The 17,307-nt window shown below is 41.5% G+C and overlaps 1 protein-coding gene across 1 annotated transcript in view; it reads right to left on the bottom strand.

Annotated features, from left to right (window-relative positions):
• The window catches only part of LOC105189982 (uncharacterized), a 100,170-nt gene that overhangs the window by 1,756 nt on the left and 81,107 nt on the right, over positions 1–17,307 (bottom strand). Inside the window, exons 5-9 of the mRNA XM_011152441.3 lie at positions 12,174–12,328; positions 2,159–2,353; positions 1,918–2,024; positions 483–649; positions 95–250 (exon numbers count right to left, since the gene is read on the bottom strand). Coding sequence (XP_011150743.1) covers positions 95–250; positions 483–649; positions 1,918–2,024; positions 2,159–2,353; positions 12,174–12,328 — 780 coding nt within the window. The remainder of the gene's footprint in view (positions 1–94; positions 251–482; positions 650–1,917; positions 2,025–2,158; positions 2,354–12,173; positions 12,329–17,307) is intronic.

The following is a 17,307-nucleotide window of genomic DNA, read 5'->3' as shown; positions in this document are numbered from 1 at the left end:
CAGAGCATCGTGGGACTCGTGGGAAAAAAGCGAGGATCTGCGATGCTCCTGCGATCACTGATAATAAAGTGGCGGTCGAGAATTAATTGCTCACCATTGATCCTTAGAGTACACGGTGTAACGGCCGGTATCCTCGTTCGCCTCCACCGTGATGAAGGTGTAACTGTTGTAGCCGTTGAGATCGGTGAAGGTCATGGTTCCGTTGACTATGAGAGCCTGCTCCCACACCCCCTGTGCCCATTTCGGGAATCTGTGATTTCATGAATAGCGAGTAATTAACGGATGACCTTCAAGCGCCGGCAATGTTGACACACCGCGGTGTGTGGACGAGCTCTCAACAACCAGAATAAACGGACCGGATGATTTTCAAACAGACTACGATCGAACTACGTTGAGGAGTCCGGTTAGACTCTTCGGTCAAAGCTTCACCCTGCTGCGGACTAAACCGGACTAAACTAAAACAAACCAAAGTGAATACTCACGTAGCGACATGAGTCTTCACGTAATTCGGCACCTTCTTCTGATTCGGGGTCTTGCTGAGAATCAGAGTCTCGTGGCCGCTGGTCGAGTTCTGCAGATTTCGCGTGCAGCTGGAGTCGCTGCTGAACGCCATGTAGGTCTTCCCCGTTTTGTTGTCGACGTCGTATATCTGCAGAAAGGCGACATTAATCATCGCGGAATGTCATGACAATCATTAACACCAAAACTACCGGCGATCATCAACGGTTTACTTTGATCGGAGCTGCCCAAATGACAGATTTCCGAAAAGAAGCAAAGTAAAATGCGGGAGCAAATATGTCTACTCATCCTGCTTAGTTTCACTCAACACCAAACAAAAAAAATATAGAATGCATCGTCATAGATTCGAATAATTTCTTTAGAAGATTACAAGCCGCACATTTTGACATCTAGTTCTGGTGTTAACGAAATGTCAAAGTCGCAAGATTTATTTTTTGCCAACTTGAGCACTTTTGCGAGATTTAGCTTGCCAATCACAAGCAGTTAATCCTTTGAGGCATAATGGTAAATATATTTACCACCTATTTATTCTCACATTTTCATGAAATATTTCGTATTTGAGGGATTCTTGTCGGGTTTTTTGCGTTTTTTACCTTCTTATATGATATGGGAACATACATGAAAAGTTGAAAAGTGTTTTGCATAAGTTGTCTATTTATTATAAATAAACAAAGTGTGAAAAATACACATTTTTACAGAAAAAATCATTTCCCACGAACTATGAGCGAATTTTTTGCTCAAAATCAAGATTTGAGGGTTTTTTGAGTCGTTAATTACGAATCTGAGGTCCAAATTCCAAAATTAATTTTCCAAGATGGCGGATTCAAAATAGCAGATTATAGAATTTTTATTAAATTAGCTAAAATTGTACTCTGGGTAGTTTTTGAAATCGCTGATTATGAATCTGAGGTCCACATTATAAAATTCATTTTCCAAGATGCTGGATCATAAAATTTTTATATGATTAGCTGAAATTGTACTTTGGTTAGCTTTCAAGGTCGCTGATTACGAATCCGAGGTCGAAAACTCATTGTCATCGAAATTATCGCGATTTTTCATATTTGTGACCGCCATCTTGAATTTTGAAAATCTGATAACGGATTCGTAATCAGCGACTCCAAAAACCCCACAATACCCATTGTCACCGAAATTATCGCGATTTTTCATTTTTGCGTCCGCCATCTTGGACCCGCCATCTTGAATTTCGAAAATCTGATAACGTATTCGTCATCAGCGACCCCAGAAACCCCCGTATATAAATTTTCATGTGATTCGGATTTTCTGAAAAATACGTGCCTCAAAGGATCAAGAAATATTGTACATTTTTGGCTCTGAGACGCGAGACTTGCGATTATTTGTCTACATTGTTTCGTAGACATGTCCCTCCCTTGTACGTACCCCGCATCTGTATCGAGGCTGGCCTTCGATAGTGTCGTTGTCCCATAGAGCGAAGTAATTAGAGCCACCTGGTCCAGGCCAGTTGCCCAAACAATTGAAGGTGAGATCTGCTGGAACGAGATTGAAACGATGTACCTCGACACCCTGAGAGGCTCATCAACTGTTTCGTCGTCGACCCGGAGAATGATAATCGGTCAGCGATAACTGTGTTAATAAAAAGCGAAGGAATGAGGCAACTTACCGCGTTGCTCGTAGGAGCATCGTTTGAAGTTCAAACGTAACACCGAGCCGTCCGGGCAATTACTAAAGTCTGAGAGGAAGGAGTTGCATTCCAAGGATGTCGCAGAGCCGTTGTTGATGCTGTACTTGAAGTGATACAGACCGACGATCGGACAGTACTCGTTCCGGATCTCCTGGCCGCCGATTTCTTTCGTGCCTGTTGAAAGAAGAACGACAACGATGTCAGATCCGACGTGATTTAGTCCTTCGGTGATTTCAAAGAGAGACAACATCAATCTTTGATTCTTGAGAACATTCGCTGACGACAAATCAGCCATCTTTCGCAATGGGAGTGCCGCTAAAGCTTTGTCGAAAGGCCACAGAGTAGTCGAGTGACTGATGAGTTTGTAAAAGTTACAAAATAAAGTTACAAGCTAAAACACGTCATTGCATGTAATTGCAGAAAAAATGCAAAGAAAAAACACAACAATGTGTTAAAATTATATCAGGCAACTAAAACAGTTCGTGCCATTTTAATATAACTCAGACAGCACAAAACATCCTCAGGATGAATATGTCCCGGAATGTTCTAGGATATTTTTAGGATTATTCTGGAAGTATATTTTGAGAATATTTAATTGTGTTATTATAGATATTTCAAACGAAAATTTTGTGTATATATTTGACTTCATTGATTATAGAATGTTAAGTACTGTGTATAAAATATAAATCTTTCATAAATGTCTGCTGCATATCCGTTAATCTCAAATAGCACAAGAACCCGAATAGCACAATCTTCTGAAAAATGTCTCAAGGATAAGTAGTAAAAATATAATGTATTGAATTTGCTGATTCCGAAATACATATGCTTTCTATTTTTCCCGTTTAAATTATCAATATGAGGAGAAGAAAGCATTCGACTCGATCCTCGGATTTGACAAATTGGATACGTTAATAGCTCGATTTCTTTTAAAGCCTAAAGATTTTAAAATTCTAAGAGGATAAAATTGAAAAAGATTTAACAATTTTTTGTTTCCGAAAATGAAATTAAACTATTTATGTATTCAATTTACCAATTTCGATTTAGAATCGAATCAAGTACTTTTTCTCCTTATATTTATAATTCAAACAGAAAAAACGTAACTCTCGATACAATTCGGAGTTGGCAAACTCAATATATTATGATTTTTTCCTTTTCCTTTAGACGCCTAAAAAATATTCATAACATATCCTGTAAAAGTCCTCAGGATGTCCGACAGGATATCTCTGGATATCTCAAAGGCTAATATTCAGCTGCCATTTTCCCTTCCTCAGGACATCCCAGGATACCCCGGGATAAAATTTGGATATCCACAGGATGCCCTTAGAATTTCCAAAGCGTGTCAGTGTGCATCTGGGATGCAAAACTTTAAATAATTAATATTTCCGTGAGTGTTACACACCACGTAAGTCCTTTGTTAAATAAGTTTTTGTTTAAACATACATGACCACACTTTTAATTGATAGTGTGCGCATGTGCAGTTTGATAAAACCTAGAAACTGCGCAAACCTTCTTGAGTATCCAACATTATTGCTGTAACAAGTTTACTTATTCAGCAAGTTTCGAATTACTGGATAAATTAAGCTCCGTATAAATTAATAAAGTATGATATCCCTCTCCCTCTTTCTCTTTCACTCTGTCTGTCGCGTCGACACTCGGAGCCGGATCCAATTCGAGAATCAACCGTGGTTCCAACTGCTTTTTGTTGGAACGTTCCTGAACGTGACTGGACTCGGCGAGATCGCGGGTTCTCATGAATCGAGATGGGACATTGGGGGATAAAAATCCGCAGGTACCTCTGCCCACAAAGGGCTTCCCGAAATAGTCCGCGGTTTTCGTCGGAGCTACAATGAGAGGCGCGATCTATCAGCAGGAAGTAGCTGAAATTCCACACCGCGTTTTCTTCACCTAAGGAGAGCCTCGGCACTTTTCACCCGTCACCGTGTCGCTCCTCCCCTCGCGCTGATAATGCAAAAGGTTTACAAAGAACGGAGCAATTTTCGGATTACCGGAGGTGAGGAGGTCCCACGCGACGACGCCAGAGTGACTCAAATATCTCGTCTTCGCTCTCTCGCTATTCCTCACTCTTCAAATTCAAATTCAAAGGCAAAATTTGGACCGAGTGTTCAGTACACTTTCAATCGTGCATTGTGTATGAAAGAAGATCCTCATTTGACGCTGGAAGAGCAACGTTAAGGTCGGAATATCTTCAAGATACGTGATCGAATCGATATCGATCATCTTTCGGACCGCTCGATTTCATGAAGATTCTTCTAGATCGATGGTAATTATTTTTTATCCACTTGTGTTTTATTCCGGACGCTCGCAAAATCAGCGACGTGTCTTCGTCAGTGTAGTCGCCTGAAGAACGCTTTGAGGCGACTTCCTGATCCTTCAGACGCCAGAAGTCCCCGACTGCAAAATATCTTCGCTCGGACGAAGAGGACCACGCGAGCGTGTCTTCAAAGCGGAGCTGTCGGGAGCCCGGGACGGCTAAAATAATAAGCCGCACGCAAGCACACGCGCATTATCGCCCCGTTATTTCCTCTTTCCCCCTTTGACTCCTCGCCGAAAGGAAGGACGATGACGATTGCGAAATTCGCCGAGTAAGACGTAAAACGTCGAGGACCTCCCGCTTCCCGAAATGTTATTCTCCGCGGCCGCGCCGCGGTGGGCCCGCAATTGGGCCCTTTTTACCTGCTCCTGCTCATTGTCCGTCCCGCCGAAGAGAGCGGCTCGGTATTGCGCTTGGGTGATTATAAAATCAGCTGGACAAGATGAAATGTGTAAATTCCTCTTTGGCCCGATTGCAGATCGAGTTCGACGCAATCGCAATGCGTCGAAACATAGAGGAGATAAGCATCTCAATATTTTACAATAATGTGGACAAAGTCATCTGTGAATATTTGGGGTAATTTTGTAAAGATGAAACTTTTTCCAGTTGAAGATAACAATAATCTTACAGATCAGTAATAAATATTATTAATTCAGTAATAATAATAAGAACCTTATAGATTGTAATATTAGGTCATCAACCCTTTCTCTGCTGAATTAACTTCCCTGGAGAAAATGATTAAAATATTTGGTAGTCCTACGTTTTTTGGGTCGCTGATTACGGATCTAAAGTCAGATTTGCAAAATTCAAAACGACGGATTCAATATGGCTACCAATAATGTACGAAATTGATAAAAATTCCGATTATTATTGATGATATGTGGGTTTTTCGAATTGCTGATCACGAATCTTTTGAGTAAAATAATATTGATAGTATGGATAAGATGGAGATATAGAATGAAAAAACTAGGAAAATAGAACTAAAAGGTGCAAAAAAGTCAAATACGGAGATAAGATGCTGCGAGAAATTCATCTGGACGATCATCCGCATACTTTTATCTAGACATCAGCGACCAACGAATGGCCTGTGCCGCGTTAGCGACAGGTGAAGCTGTCGGCGGTGCCGTATCGCAACGAGGCGGATAACAAGATCAATTTACGATTCGCATAATTACAGAGGGCCGGTGGCACGTTTAAACAAACCGTTTTAAGAGTCCGGCCAAGTAAGCGTCGTCCACTTGTCGGCAGAATTTATTTGCCGCGCCGCGCGCGCCGAGAAGAAGGCGGCGGGGCTCGCCGCGAACGGCGTCGTTCTCCGCTTTACGGTTTTTCCCCGCGCGCGGCTTTTCGTCGCGTCCCTGTAATTTCGAGCGGCACGGACGCGCTCCTCCGCCTCGTCCACGGCTACCTCGCGCGCTGTTACGCTCGCAAAACCGCTCTCGAGAATGGGCGAGCGAGTCGGAGGAAAAAGCGATATTGAGTTAACTCTCAAGCGCGCGGTTTTCCGCGGCTTTCGTCGTCCGTGTCGAACTTGTTAGACGGAGTGAGTTTTGCGGCACGAGGAGAAGGAGAGTAAGAAACGGAAATCTCTACCGGCGAAGAACTGGATCGAACGAGATCGTGCAAGAGAGTCTTCATGTTTTAAGGAAGTATTCTTGAAACAATTTTGTCCCCCGCCCCCTTTTCCTTGAAGCAATCTCCCGTATAATTCTACGGCTATAAACAGGAACATGGGATGAGAATGCTCGACGCAAAACTCGCGTGCTTTATCGTACCGTTTTCGCCGGCTTTTCACGATCATTTATTAGGAATGTCATTTAGATTGGAGGGTTTTGCGAGAGACGGCACTAATGTCAATTTTGTCGAAGACATTTCAATCCCAGCTATTGTTTCTTAATGCTTTAATATTAATCCATGATGTTTATAGTCATTTACTAACGATAGACGCAGTAAAAATCGTGTTAATATCATCTTAAAAATGGAGCATCTTCCTGAAGTGCATCTTCGAACATGCGTTGCTTTTGTTTTTTAATTAGAAGAAAACGGTAGCTGAAGGTCGTAGAATTTTGATAAAAATTTGTGATGAGATTGCTCCATCAATTAAGACATGTGAATATTGCTTTAGACCAGGGTTTCCCAACCTTTTTTGTATTTCACACCCCTAAAAATTTATTAATGAACCTTCGCACCCCTTACAAAAAAAGAAAATTATTCATATGTTTTATGGTAAAAATTAGTTGTTAGGGTTTTAAAGTAAGAAATTAATTTACAATAAATTATTATTATATAGTATAGTTTTATAGAAATTCACTATTATCATTATTAATTTATTGACTATTATCATTATCGTTTTAATATTATAATATTATTATCCGTGGTATCAAGCTTCGCATAGTGATACGTAATGAATATATACGTACAGATACGTAAAAACTATATAATTTTAATACCATTTTTTTTTAATTTGATGGTAAATATGCCGGATTATTTCAGAATTCATCTTAATCATTATTAATTACAATCACTTTTCCTTGCACCCCCAAGAATGTTTCTTCGCATCCCCAGGGGGTGCGAGTACCCCCGGTTGGGAACCCCTGCTCCAGAGGATACACACTTTTATAACTTGGAACAAGTGCGAAAATTTGTTAAAAATTGGATCAAGTCCAAAGAAAAATCTTTTTACCGTCGCGGAGTCTATCTTTTGCCAGAAAAATGGGAAGAAGTAGAAAACGAAGGAAAATATTTTAATTAAGATATTTATTTGTTATCTTAAGTAAATTAGTTTTTGAGAAAAGAAACTCTCAAAATTAAATTACACTTCTAATAAATTACACGTCGATAAGCCATGTGCATGTAAAATAATCATGCGCGACGAGCGACGTGCAAGGACTAAAGGTATTATAGGAATCACAGAGTACACCGTAATTTCACGGAAGGGAGTCGCGGGGCACGCTGAAGCGGGTTTCCCATGGAATTAAGGATGCGTGGATATCTGGCTGTTCAAATAACACGGTATAATTCGTCGAAACGACGAAGCGGACGATAATACTCCTTCTTTATTAGAGGCCATCGCGTGTCGTGGTGTCTCTTATTCCACGGCGGAGCGATTAGGACGAGGGGGCCTTTTCGGGGGTTGCCACTCCTACGCTTCCGACGGATACCCGACCTGATCTGACTGGTCGACGAAAAGGAAAGAAAAGGAAGCAAGACTCGGCGGAGGACGAACGGGAATGCGGGGAACGGAACTTTCGTCCCGACGGGATCCCTCTTCTTCCGGAATGACCTTCCACGTGTCGCTTGGAATTTCGTGTTGGAGTCGCAGAAACTTTTTTGTTTCTTTTGTCTCTCCCCAAATTATCATCGCATGTCCTTTTCGCTCTTTCCGTTCGATTTGAGCTTGTTCGATAAGCCGACGGCGGTCGAGACCGACGCAACAATGTGTCTTCCTGAGAAATTCCGACTCGCCGGATGCGAACAACCTCCCGTACACATATCGGCGGTTGCCGGGCCGGCCGTCGACTCGCTCTTTTTTCTTCCTCCCCGTTTTCTGTTTTTCTTTTTTTTTTTTTGCGAACCGTCGTCTCTGAAATTCCCCCAGAGCGCCGAGATGCTCGCCGGAACGCTTCACGCACGGACGTTCGATTACGTTCTTCCGCCGGACCACCAGACGCCGCGATTTTCGGTTCCCGTGAAGCCTCGCGTGCAGCGACACGGATCAAAGCATGAAATCGGGATTACAAACGGAGATCGGCCTCGACTCGACGTTCCTCGATCGCGTGGCGACAGGTGCAGCTTCTCGGCAGCCGCCACCGATGAACGCGCGTAATGATGTACCGGAAGCCGAGGGTTCGATGCTCATCAGAGGCATCTTCATTAAGGCCCCCCGGCCCCACGCCGCGGGACTCTCGCCTGATGACGTCAGAGGCGAGGAAGTCGGCACTAAAAATATCCACGGGTTACGTCGAAGTCGGGACATCTAGAAAGTGACACTTGCAATCGGTCGGCTACATTCCAAAGGCGTTTCCGTTCCAGGTTTCCGTTTGGTCTGACAACCAATGAGTAGCCGTGAAATTAACGTGATGTGCAACCTTGCTTCTTAACCTGCCTCGGATCTCACGATGGTCACGTCGGTTTTTCGCCCACTTATTGATTGTTTCCACGGGAAAGAACGTTTTCGGAACGTCTTAGAAATGTGCTCCGTCGATTGCAGGAGTCCTTTGACGGACGTTTGTCTTTTGTTTTCGACGTAATCCATAGGAGATTTTTGGCCTGGATTCCTCCTCGTATCGTTCAAGATGGCCGCCGCGAGGAAATCGACCCCTCGATTGGTGGAAACGCAATGCTGCGCTTCGATATTTCTGGTACTGGTTATTTTCGATTAATTTAGCATCCGGCTCAGGCTCATTCCTAAAACTGGGTGTTCAAAGATTTCTGAAGCTGCTCTGTTCAACGGTGAAATTCAAGATTCAACATGGCGGATGTAACACGGCCATTCTCGAATGGAAGAGGAGTTTTCCAAAAGTTCGACAAAGACTTTGAAATGTCGTGCTTTGGGATCTTGAAGACCGTTCTCTTCGATGGTAAACTGTAAGGTAAAAAACTAAAGGTAAAAATTCGGAAGGGTCCGAGTCCTCAAATTAACATAAATTCAGATTCTCGGCTTACGATTGCCCTGTTACGGCGTTTCACTCGTTGCTGACGCTTCCGACAAGGCGCCGGCCATCGCACGAGATTTATCTGGTGGCATTATCCGCGCTAATTAGCCGCCATCTTAGGAAATTCGTTACCTGGCGCTATCGAGGGGACGCACAGTGGGGCCAGATGACAGTCTTTGATTAAAAATTTTCCAGAGACCTGAATTTCCAACCGATCACCGATACCAATAGATGAGGTTGATCCTGAATAAATTCCGAAGAGATCTGTCTTGCCAAAATTAAAAAAAAATTTTTTTCTCGAATTACTAACCCCAAAAGAGGAAAAATTATCGTTAAACGCGAGAAACTTGTGAAATACTCATTATTCGACACTTATTTCTATCTAATAGCGTATTCAGCGGAAACTATGAAACCAATCAACAGACACCTCGAGATTTATCGATCTTGAACCAGAAACCCATTAACCCATTAACCCAAAACTCATATGCCCAAGATACAAAAACATCAAATATAGACCCGTTAAGCACAAAACCGAGGAATTTTAATCCTTAATTCTTTCTTAATGTGGGCTGAAATGATGAGCTTTGAAATTCTGAGTTTTTTAAAAAGTGATTATAAGTTCTGGGGTCTCGCATTTAGTATCCATAGGCTCGAACCCATCGAACTCAAGACACTGTACTCTAAACGATAAACTTTTAAGACAAACCCTAAACCCATGAACCCTGAACCAATAATTTTTTCAAAATTTCGGCTAGACAGATCTCTTTGGAATTTATTCAGGATCAACCTCATCCATTGGTGTCGATAGTCGGTTGGAAATTCAGGTCTTTAGAGAATTTTGAACCAAAAAATGTCATCTGGCCCCACTGTGGGACGGCAGGAAGACAATATTTCGTTTCGGATTTTATCTTAAGTCCACACGCGGGGTCTCGCTTCGCTGGCCGACAATCATCGCCACGAACACGTTCTTTCATCGCCGCGCGAGATAACGGAAATGTATTCGACGCGCCCGAATTCGCTTCCGGCCGTGTCGTCGGAATAATTCGCGCTGGAAGTCGAGTCAAGAGTCAACTCGCGATTATCCACGCTGGAATCGAATTCATCGGACTGGACTTTCGTGGCCGCGCCGCACGGGCGATTATGTAAATGCCCAATCAGCCTTAAGTGCGTTTTAATTGACAGGCGCGTGAGAAATTTGCGCGTGCACGCGTTTCTTGCACGCGACGTGCGTGCCGGCGCGTCTCGAACGGGGCGCGAGCCTTTCTCCCCCCTTGTCCCGCCTATTGTTCCCGCGTTGTTACGCAAGCTTCATCACTTCCTCCGGTTGAGGCCTGCGGCTAATTAATGCTAATTATTGAGTACTACTAATTCGCCGCAGAGTACGCCGAACTTGATCTCCCCCCCCCCGTGTGTGCCGGAGGTCGCGCCGTAACTTGCTTAGACGATAAAAGGCGGAAGCTCGTGAATTCCTCCGCTATGATAACACGCGCAGAGAATATAGGAACGCAAGAAAGCAAGCGTAATTAATTCGTCACGAACGAACGGAACGACAGCGCCTTGCTTCGTGACGCTTTTCTACGCGCAGAGAAAGCACCCGAAGTGGAGGAAAAGAAAAGGAGCGCACGTGATACGCGTTTTGCAAGACTTTGTAAGTTTTGTTATTGCATACTGATTCTACTTTCTAGGAACAATGTGTATTGAGTGTCATTATTTAATTAAGCGAAATTAATTTAAATTTAATTTAAATTTAATTTATTACATTATTCAATTTTTATTTAATTTTATAGTAATAATATAATATAATATTACAAAAATCACTTTTCAATTTAGTTGATTTAAATTATTTGATTACACGAAAATATATCCCTTTCAAATAATAAATAATGAACAAAATAAATTACTTCCTAGAAATATTTTATGTTTATTATTTAATTAAGCGAAATGCATTTAAATTTAAATTATTTAATTCTAATTTAATTTTATAATAGTAATATAATATAATATTATAATAATTTAATTTTAGTTTATTGTATTTAATTTAAATTATTTAATTAAACGGAATGATATCCCTTTCAAATAATAAATAATGAACAAAATAGAACACTACTCTTTAGGGATATTTTACGTTTATTCATTATTTAATTAAGCGAAATTAATCTAAATTTAAATTATTCAATTTTAATTTTAATTTATAATAATATAATATAATATTATAATAATCTCTTTCCAATTTAATTAATTTAAGTTACTTAAGTACATGAAAAGATATCCCTGTCAAATAATAAATATAATAATAAATAATGAATAAAATCAAGTACTACTTTTCCTAGGGATATTTTGTGTTTATTCATTATATAATTAAGCGAAATTAATCTTAATTTAAATTATTTAATTTTAATTTAATTTTGTAATAGTAATATAATATAATATTATAATAATTTAATTTTAATTTAACAAGGAAGAACAAGGAAAGAAGAGAAAAAAAAGAAAGAGAAGAGAAGAAGGAAAAGAGTATCAATGTCGCCATCGAGCATTTGTCCGATTTAACCGACAATTAATTCGGTCGCCCAGACAAATAAATCCGCTGGCGATATTATTACATATCATTCGCTCGAAATTACTCGCAGTATCGTATCATATCGTTCTAATAACCGTTTCTCCGCGAACATTCGCGCGCACCTTTCCACGCTCGCTCCGCATTCGCCTCGTTTCTTCGCGAGCGAGAGACAAACCTCTCGCGGCGGAGCGTAGAAAAAGCCGCTCGACAGAAGTGCGTGTAAAAAGTCGTATCAATTCGCATTAATGGTAATTCAGCCTGCTCAGCCGTGAGAAAAGGCAATCATCGAGACAAATCGCCGCGCATTCGCGAGACCTAAGGATCATGAGCGCTCTCGCGCTCATTATACACCATAAGTATGCCTCATATTTAGTCCGACGCGCGTCACAGGGGTCGCGGTCTGGAACGCGAGTGCGCGATTACCCGGAGAAATCCGGCTCCGCTACTTACGGTACAGGATCGACGTGGAGTTCAATGTGTCGCACGAGGCCAAAGCGACCGGCTCCGACGTGTAACATCTATTGGCAGCTTCCGAGAACACTTCGATGACGTTCCGCGACCTCCGCAACGGCCGGAAGCACCGTAAGCAGTCCCTGCCGTCATCGCTGCAACGAGAAAAGGCAATGCTGAGCGCGCATACTCGTGTATAATTGCATTACATAACATGGCGGCTCGTACTAGGCGACTCACGCCCTGTCCTTCGGCATCGAACCGCAACACTGTGGGCCAGAAAACCAAGAACTGAAAAAGTGGCCAAAATACTAAAAGTGTTCCAATTGTTATGAAATGTGGTAGTCCGAGGCTCTCGGGGTTGCTGATTTCGAATCCGTACTCAAAATTCAGAAATTCAAAATGGCGGATCTAATATGGCGGACGAAATTGCTAAAAATGCTCTGACTGTGCAGCAATTTGATACTAAAAAAAAAAAAAAAAAAATGTAATAAAAAAATGTAAAAAATGTAAAAAATGTAATCAAAATGTAATCAACGCCCAAATGACTATCAGAATCACTGGGAATTTTATCAAGAACTTCCCTCTTTGTTAGTCTCGACATATTTATTTTGGAAACAAAGCGCGTTACGATGTATTTTACGAATTCCTATAAGATATCCGCGAAAGCGCAAAAAAGTCGCCGACTAAACTTCAAATATACATTGCAAGGAATGCTATGAAATCGTTTTTAGTTTGATGGAGCGTGTTATGGCGTGTTATCGTGATTCGATAGCGTATATGATACTATAAAATTCAATAAAGTAGACATACAATGGACCAAAACAATAACGTTGTTTAATTCTCGTGTTTATAGGGATATTTACATGATAAGTGTATACACAACATTTTTAAAAATGAGAGGAAAATATCGAAATTTGTGTAACGTAGTCAGAATTATGAAAATCTTCAAAAAAAATAATTGTTCTTACTTATAGGAAAATTTTTAGGTTCAAGACGTTATTAATGGAAGATTAATTAACCAATCAATATAAAATTTTTGTCAACAGTGCTTTGACTTATGTAGATAAAGTTAGTGTGCTTCTTTACTCGAAATTTTGCAACCAAATTTTGGCCACTTTTTCTAATCTCCTGGCCCAATGTGCGTAAGGAAGAATCGTGAGTTCTTCTGTCTGATAGAATCGGTCAGTCAGTTTGATTTTCCTTTAATACGGGCTGTCGCGCACGTATAATGAGGTAACAGCGCCTTGGAGGTTTTGCTGTGGTAATATTGACGGAAAATGGCAACCATTTACTTCATGAATTATTCCCCCTCCCTAAAACGCGATCGAGTCGAACCGAGCTTTACCAGCCAGTCGAATTCTTCTCATGGTATTTTGGAATTCATACGGTTATACTTTTTATTTTCCAATTTACCAAATAACCAGGTATTATTCTACGATTCTGCCGAGACAAGAGAGAGAGAGAGAGAGAGAGAGAGAGAGAGAGAGAGAGCTCTTGAAATTAAGGAACGCGATATTCCGCAACCTTGGTACTTCTTCGATCGTAAATCGAAGAATATTTTTAAGCTCTCGTCGCCACGCAACCGTAACTGGAAACGTAATATCACTTAAGGAATTTATACCGACGAATCCTGACTGGTGGAGGGGGGGAGGGGAATTGGAAAATTAATAAGGGCCGGGTCGGGCTGGGGAAAAACTTAACTGCGGCCCGTAAAGCACCGTAGAAGAACGATATCCCGGGAGCGCAGTTAATGCCGACTATAAAGCATCAGGATGACGATGCCTGCGCGCCGTAATATGGCGCGAATATAAGAAATAATAAAGGAGCCCCGGTTCTCCCGGCTCCTTCTAGTTTCTGATGCGCGCTGGAATCGCGCGTTGCGCCTGGAAAGTCTCGGGGTTTCATGTGCTCACTAGGTCATCAGGATCGCTTTTGTATTCCTCAGGACTCGAAATTCTCCCTTCACTCTTTGGATACCATCCTATCTGTCGGACCTTTTTATCGCATCTTCATCCTTCGTTAGGAGGACGGCGCGTGCGCTGGCTCCCAAGTTGGCGATACCAACGCGTGTCGCGCAGGAATCTACAAGAAATCCTTTGTTGCGGTCGCACCTTATTTTGGGGACTTAACATCCTTTCACCACAGGGCCTGTCCCGAAATCGGTTTCGGAAATTTTGGTTTCAGTTATAAAGTTGGTGGACCGCAAACTAAACAAACTAGCCTAAATATAATCTTAGCCTAATTAAAAATTAACTTACATCGTTCCGTAATCGATCAGCTGATCAATTATCAAGATAATAAATAATAAAGAATCTTTCCATTTCTCTACCTAATATTGCAAAATTATAATAGCCAAAACCAAATTTGTAAATGGGAATAGTACATGGCTATGAACGTCCAAGCGTGATCAACTGATCAATGATGGAATGAATCTAAATTAATTTTTAATCAGATCTAGGTTAAAGTTAGATTAGATTTAAGGGGGGAATTATATGCTGAGCAGGCCGTTTTCAAGGCTATTTTTACGAATTTTTTTAATAGAAACGGTAGGATCAATGGAGTTGAAATTTTCACAGTGTATTCATTAATGTTCAAAGTATAAAATAAATTTGTTGCTATCTATATGGAAAGTACACATAAAACTTTAAACGCGTTTATCTGGAAACACCATTTTCTTAAACTGTTGACACGATTATGCAAAAACTACCGAACCGAATAACTTGAAATTTTTACACAATATACAGTAGACATATAGTTTTCGCCTCTACCCCGAACATAATTATTTTATTTTATTCATTTTTTTAAACATGATTACAAGTTTAAAAAGTTTCATTTTCGATACTTTTTTTTTTATACAGCCATTATTTTTCCAAACTTGGCTTTGCTGCCTTCATTTTCAAGCACGGGCTATAATGGCAATCGTATATCTTAAAAATCTTTCTCATTTTTTGGCTTCAGAGTAGTGAGAGGCCCGGAATTATGTCGAGAGCAAATACAGAGCTCGCAAACGGATGACTGCGTTTTTATCTATAATTATTTAGTTCTATAAATTGGATCGGTTCTTGTGATTCAATAAAATTTACATATTTTTATTATATCTTCAGGGAGTAAATAAATTCTACTCTCTCTTTTTCTCTCGAATCCGCAGCCTTTTACTTAATATTCTAAATGAGAAAACGCTCTCTCTCTCTCTCTCTCTCTCTCTCTCTCTCTCTCTCTCTCTCTCTCTCTCTCGCATGTGCACGCGACAATATATGAATTGCCGCAAACTTAGCAAAAATGACGAAACGAACATGACAGGATGACATTTTGATGAGTCGCGTAAATGGCGCCTCGACACTTGGACCGAGCTCGCTGTGAAGCACGCGGTCACACACTCGCATCGTTTATCTTGGAGATTTACGAATTTTACATTACGCATAAAAGAACGCTGACGCGCAGGGACACTAATGGCTGTATAATAATGGCGTCCCGATTAGAGCGCATACCAGCGCTCTCTCGCGCCGAGTCCCTCGTGAATTAACACTTGGCTTGCTCCACAGGAAGTGGACAATGACAAGTGGAAGAAAAAAAAGTGGGAGCGACAAGGACCTTCTTGTTCCGCGCGACGCCGACGACTCGGTCTGGCAGCGCGCGACGACGAGCGGAATTGGCGGGACGATAAATTTCGCACGAGAGGCGAGAGAGCGAACGTCCAAGAACGTCGATTTTCGAACAATCGGCTCTGGATTTTTCCTGGAGCAGTCGCGGTACCAAAGTGCACCGCGCGGTTTCTTCGAGATGCCACGAGTACATTGAAGTTTCTCTCTTTGCGGATCAATGTTGACTGGAAAAGTCAATATTTCCCATGTTCGAGAGTGGATTGAGATAAGCGGACGCTATGATAACGGCTCGCGTTATGAACGATCTAAGGAGGATCCGTGCGACTTTTGCACGAGGAATCGTTATGGGAACCGCTCCATCGCTATCACGGCATCTACACTTCGCTCTTCACACACGATCACGAAAATGACAGTGGTCGCGGAGGGGTCATTTGTCCGGGAACGTATCCAGCGTGCGCCGCGTTCGCACGACGAAATCGCCGTCACGGCAGTAAAGATGTTATTTAAATAATTGCGAGCCCCATTAGACTAACTATATAGGCATGCATTCGAAGGCATGTGTTCGTCGAGTTATAACGGGTTACGCGTCGTGGAATGTTACACGATTCTGCGTCATGTGTATGTAGGTGAATAATACTACTGTGATCAAAAAGTATCCGAACTTTATTTTTCTTAAATCGCGGATAAACTGTAAATCAAATCCGTTTGCTTTTTTAAGTTGGTATACATGTCCTTCACATTTGGTGAAAAAATCATGGCGTTTCTTCAAGCTTGAAAGTGGCGGTTGTTTATGTCAGTGAAGATTGTTGTGCACGGCGATTTTTATGATGTTGAAAAATACGGAGCGAAGAATTTGTTCGAAATTTTGTGTTGCGAACGAAATTTCGTTCACAAACGTATTCGAAATGTTGCAAAAAGCTTATGGCGATGATTGTTTATCGAAAACAAGTACGTTTGAGTGGTTTAGGAAGTTTCAAGAAGGACGAGAATCCGTTGAAGACGACCCACGCTCTGGAAAACCATCAACGTCAACGAATGACGCTCACATTGAGAAAGTGAAGGAATTGGTGCTCCAAAATCGTCGATTGACTGTGAGAGAGATAGCAGATGAAGTTGGAATATCATTTGGATCGTGCCAGCGCTCCTTTTTTTGCATCACGACAACGCACCATCGCATACCTCGACACTTGTGCGTGAATTTCTGACAAAAACTCAACGAATGTCGCTCCGCAAGCACCTTTTCCTGTTCCACCTGAAAAAACCACTTCGTGAACAGCGTTTCGAATCGATTGTAAACATCAGGGAAAAATCGCTGCGTGAATTGAAGGCCGTACCGTCTGCCGCGTATGTGCGATGTTTCCAGGACTGGATCAAACGCTGGTATATGTGCGTTGCAAGCAATGGCGACTACTTTGAAGAAGACTATAAGAATTTTGATGATTTAATTGTAATTTTGATTTTTAAAAATAAAGTTCGGATACTTTTTGATCACAGTAGTATATTCCATTGTAACCTGCGTCTCGTCGCGT

This window comes from Harpegnathos saltator, unplaced genomic scaffold (assembly GCF_003227715.2).
Source record: "Harpegnathos saltator strain DR-91 unplaced genomic scaffold, Hsal_v8.6 scaffold240, whole genome shotgun sequence".
In the NCBI taxonomy this organism is placed as follows: Eukaryota; Metazoa; Arthropoda; class Insecta; order Hymenoptera; family Formicidae; genus Harpegnathos; species Harpegnathos saltator.
Note: the sequence above shows the minus strand (reverse complement) of the source record. Positions and strands in the feature narration are given on the sequence as shown.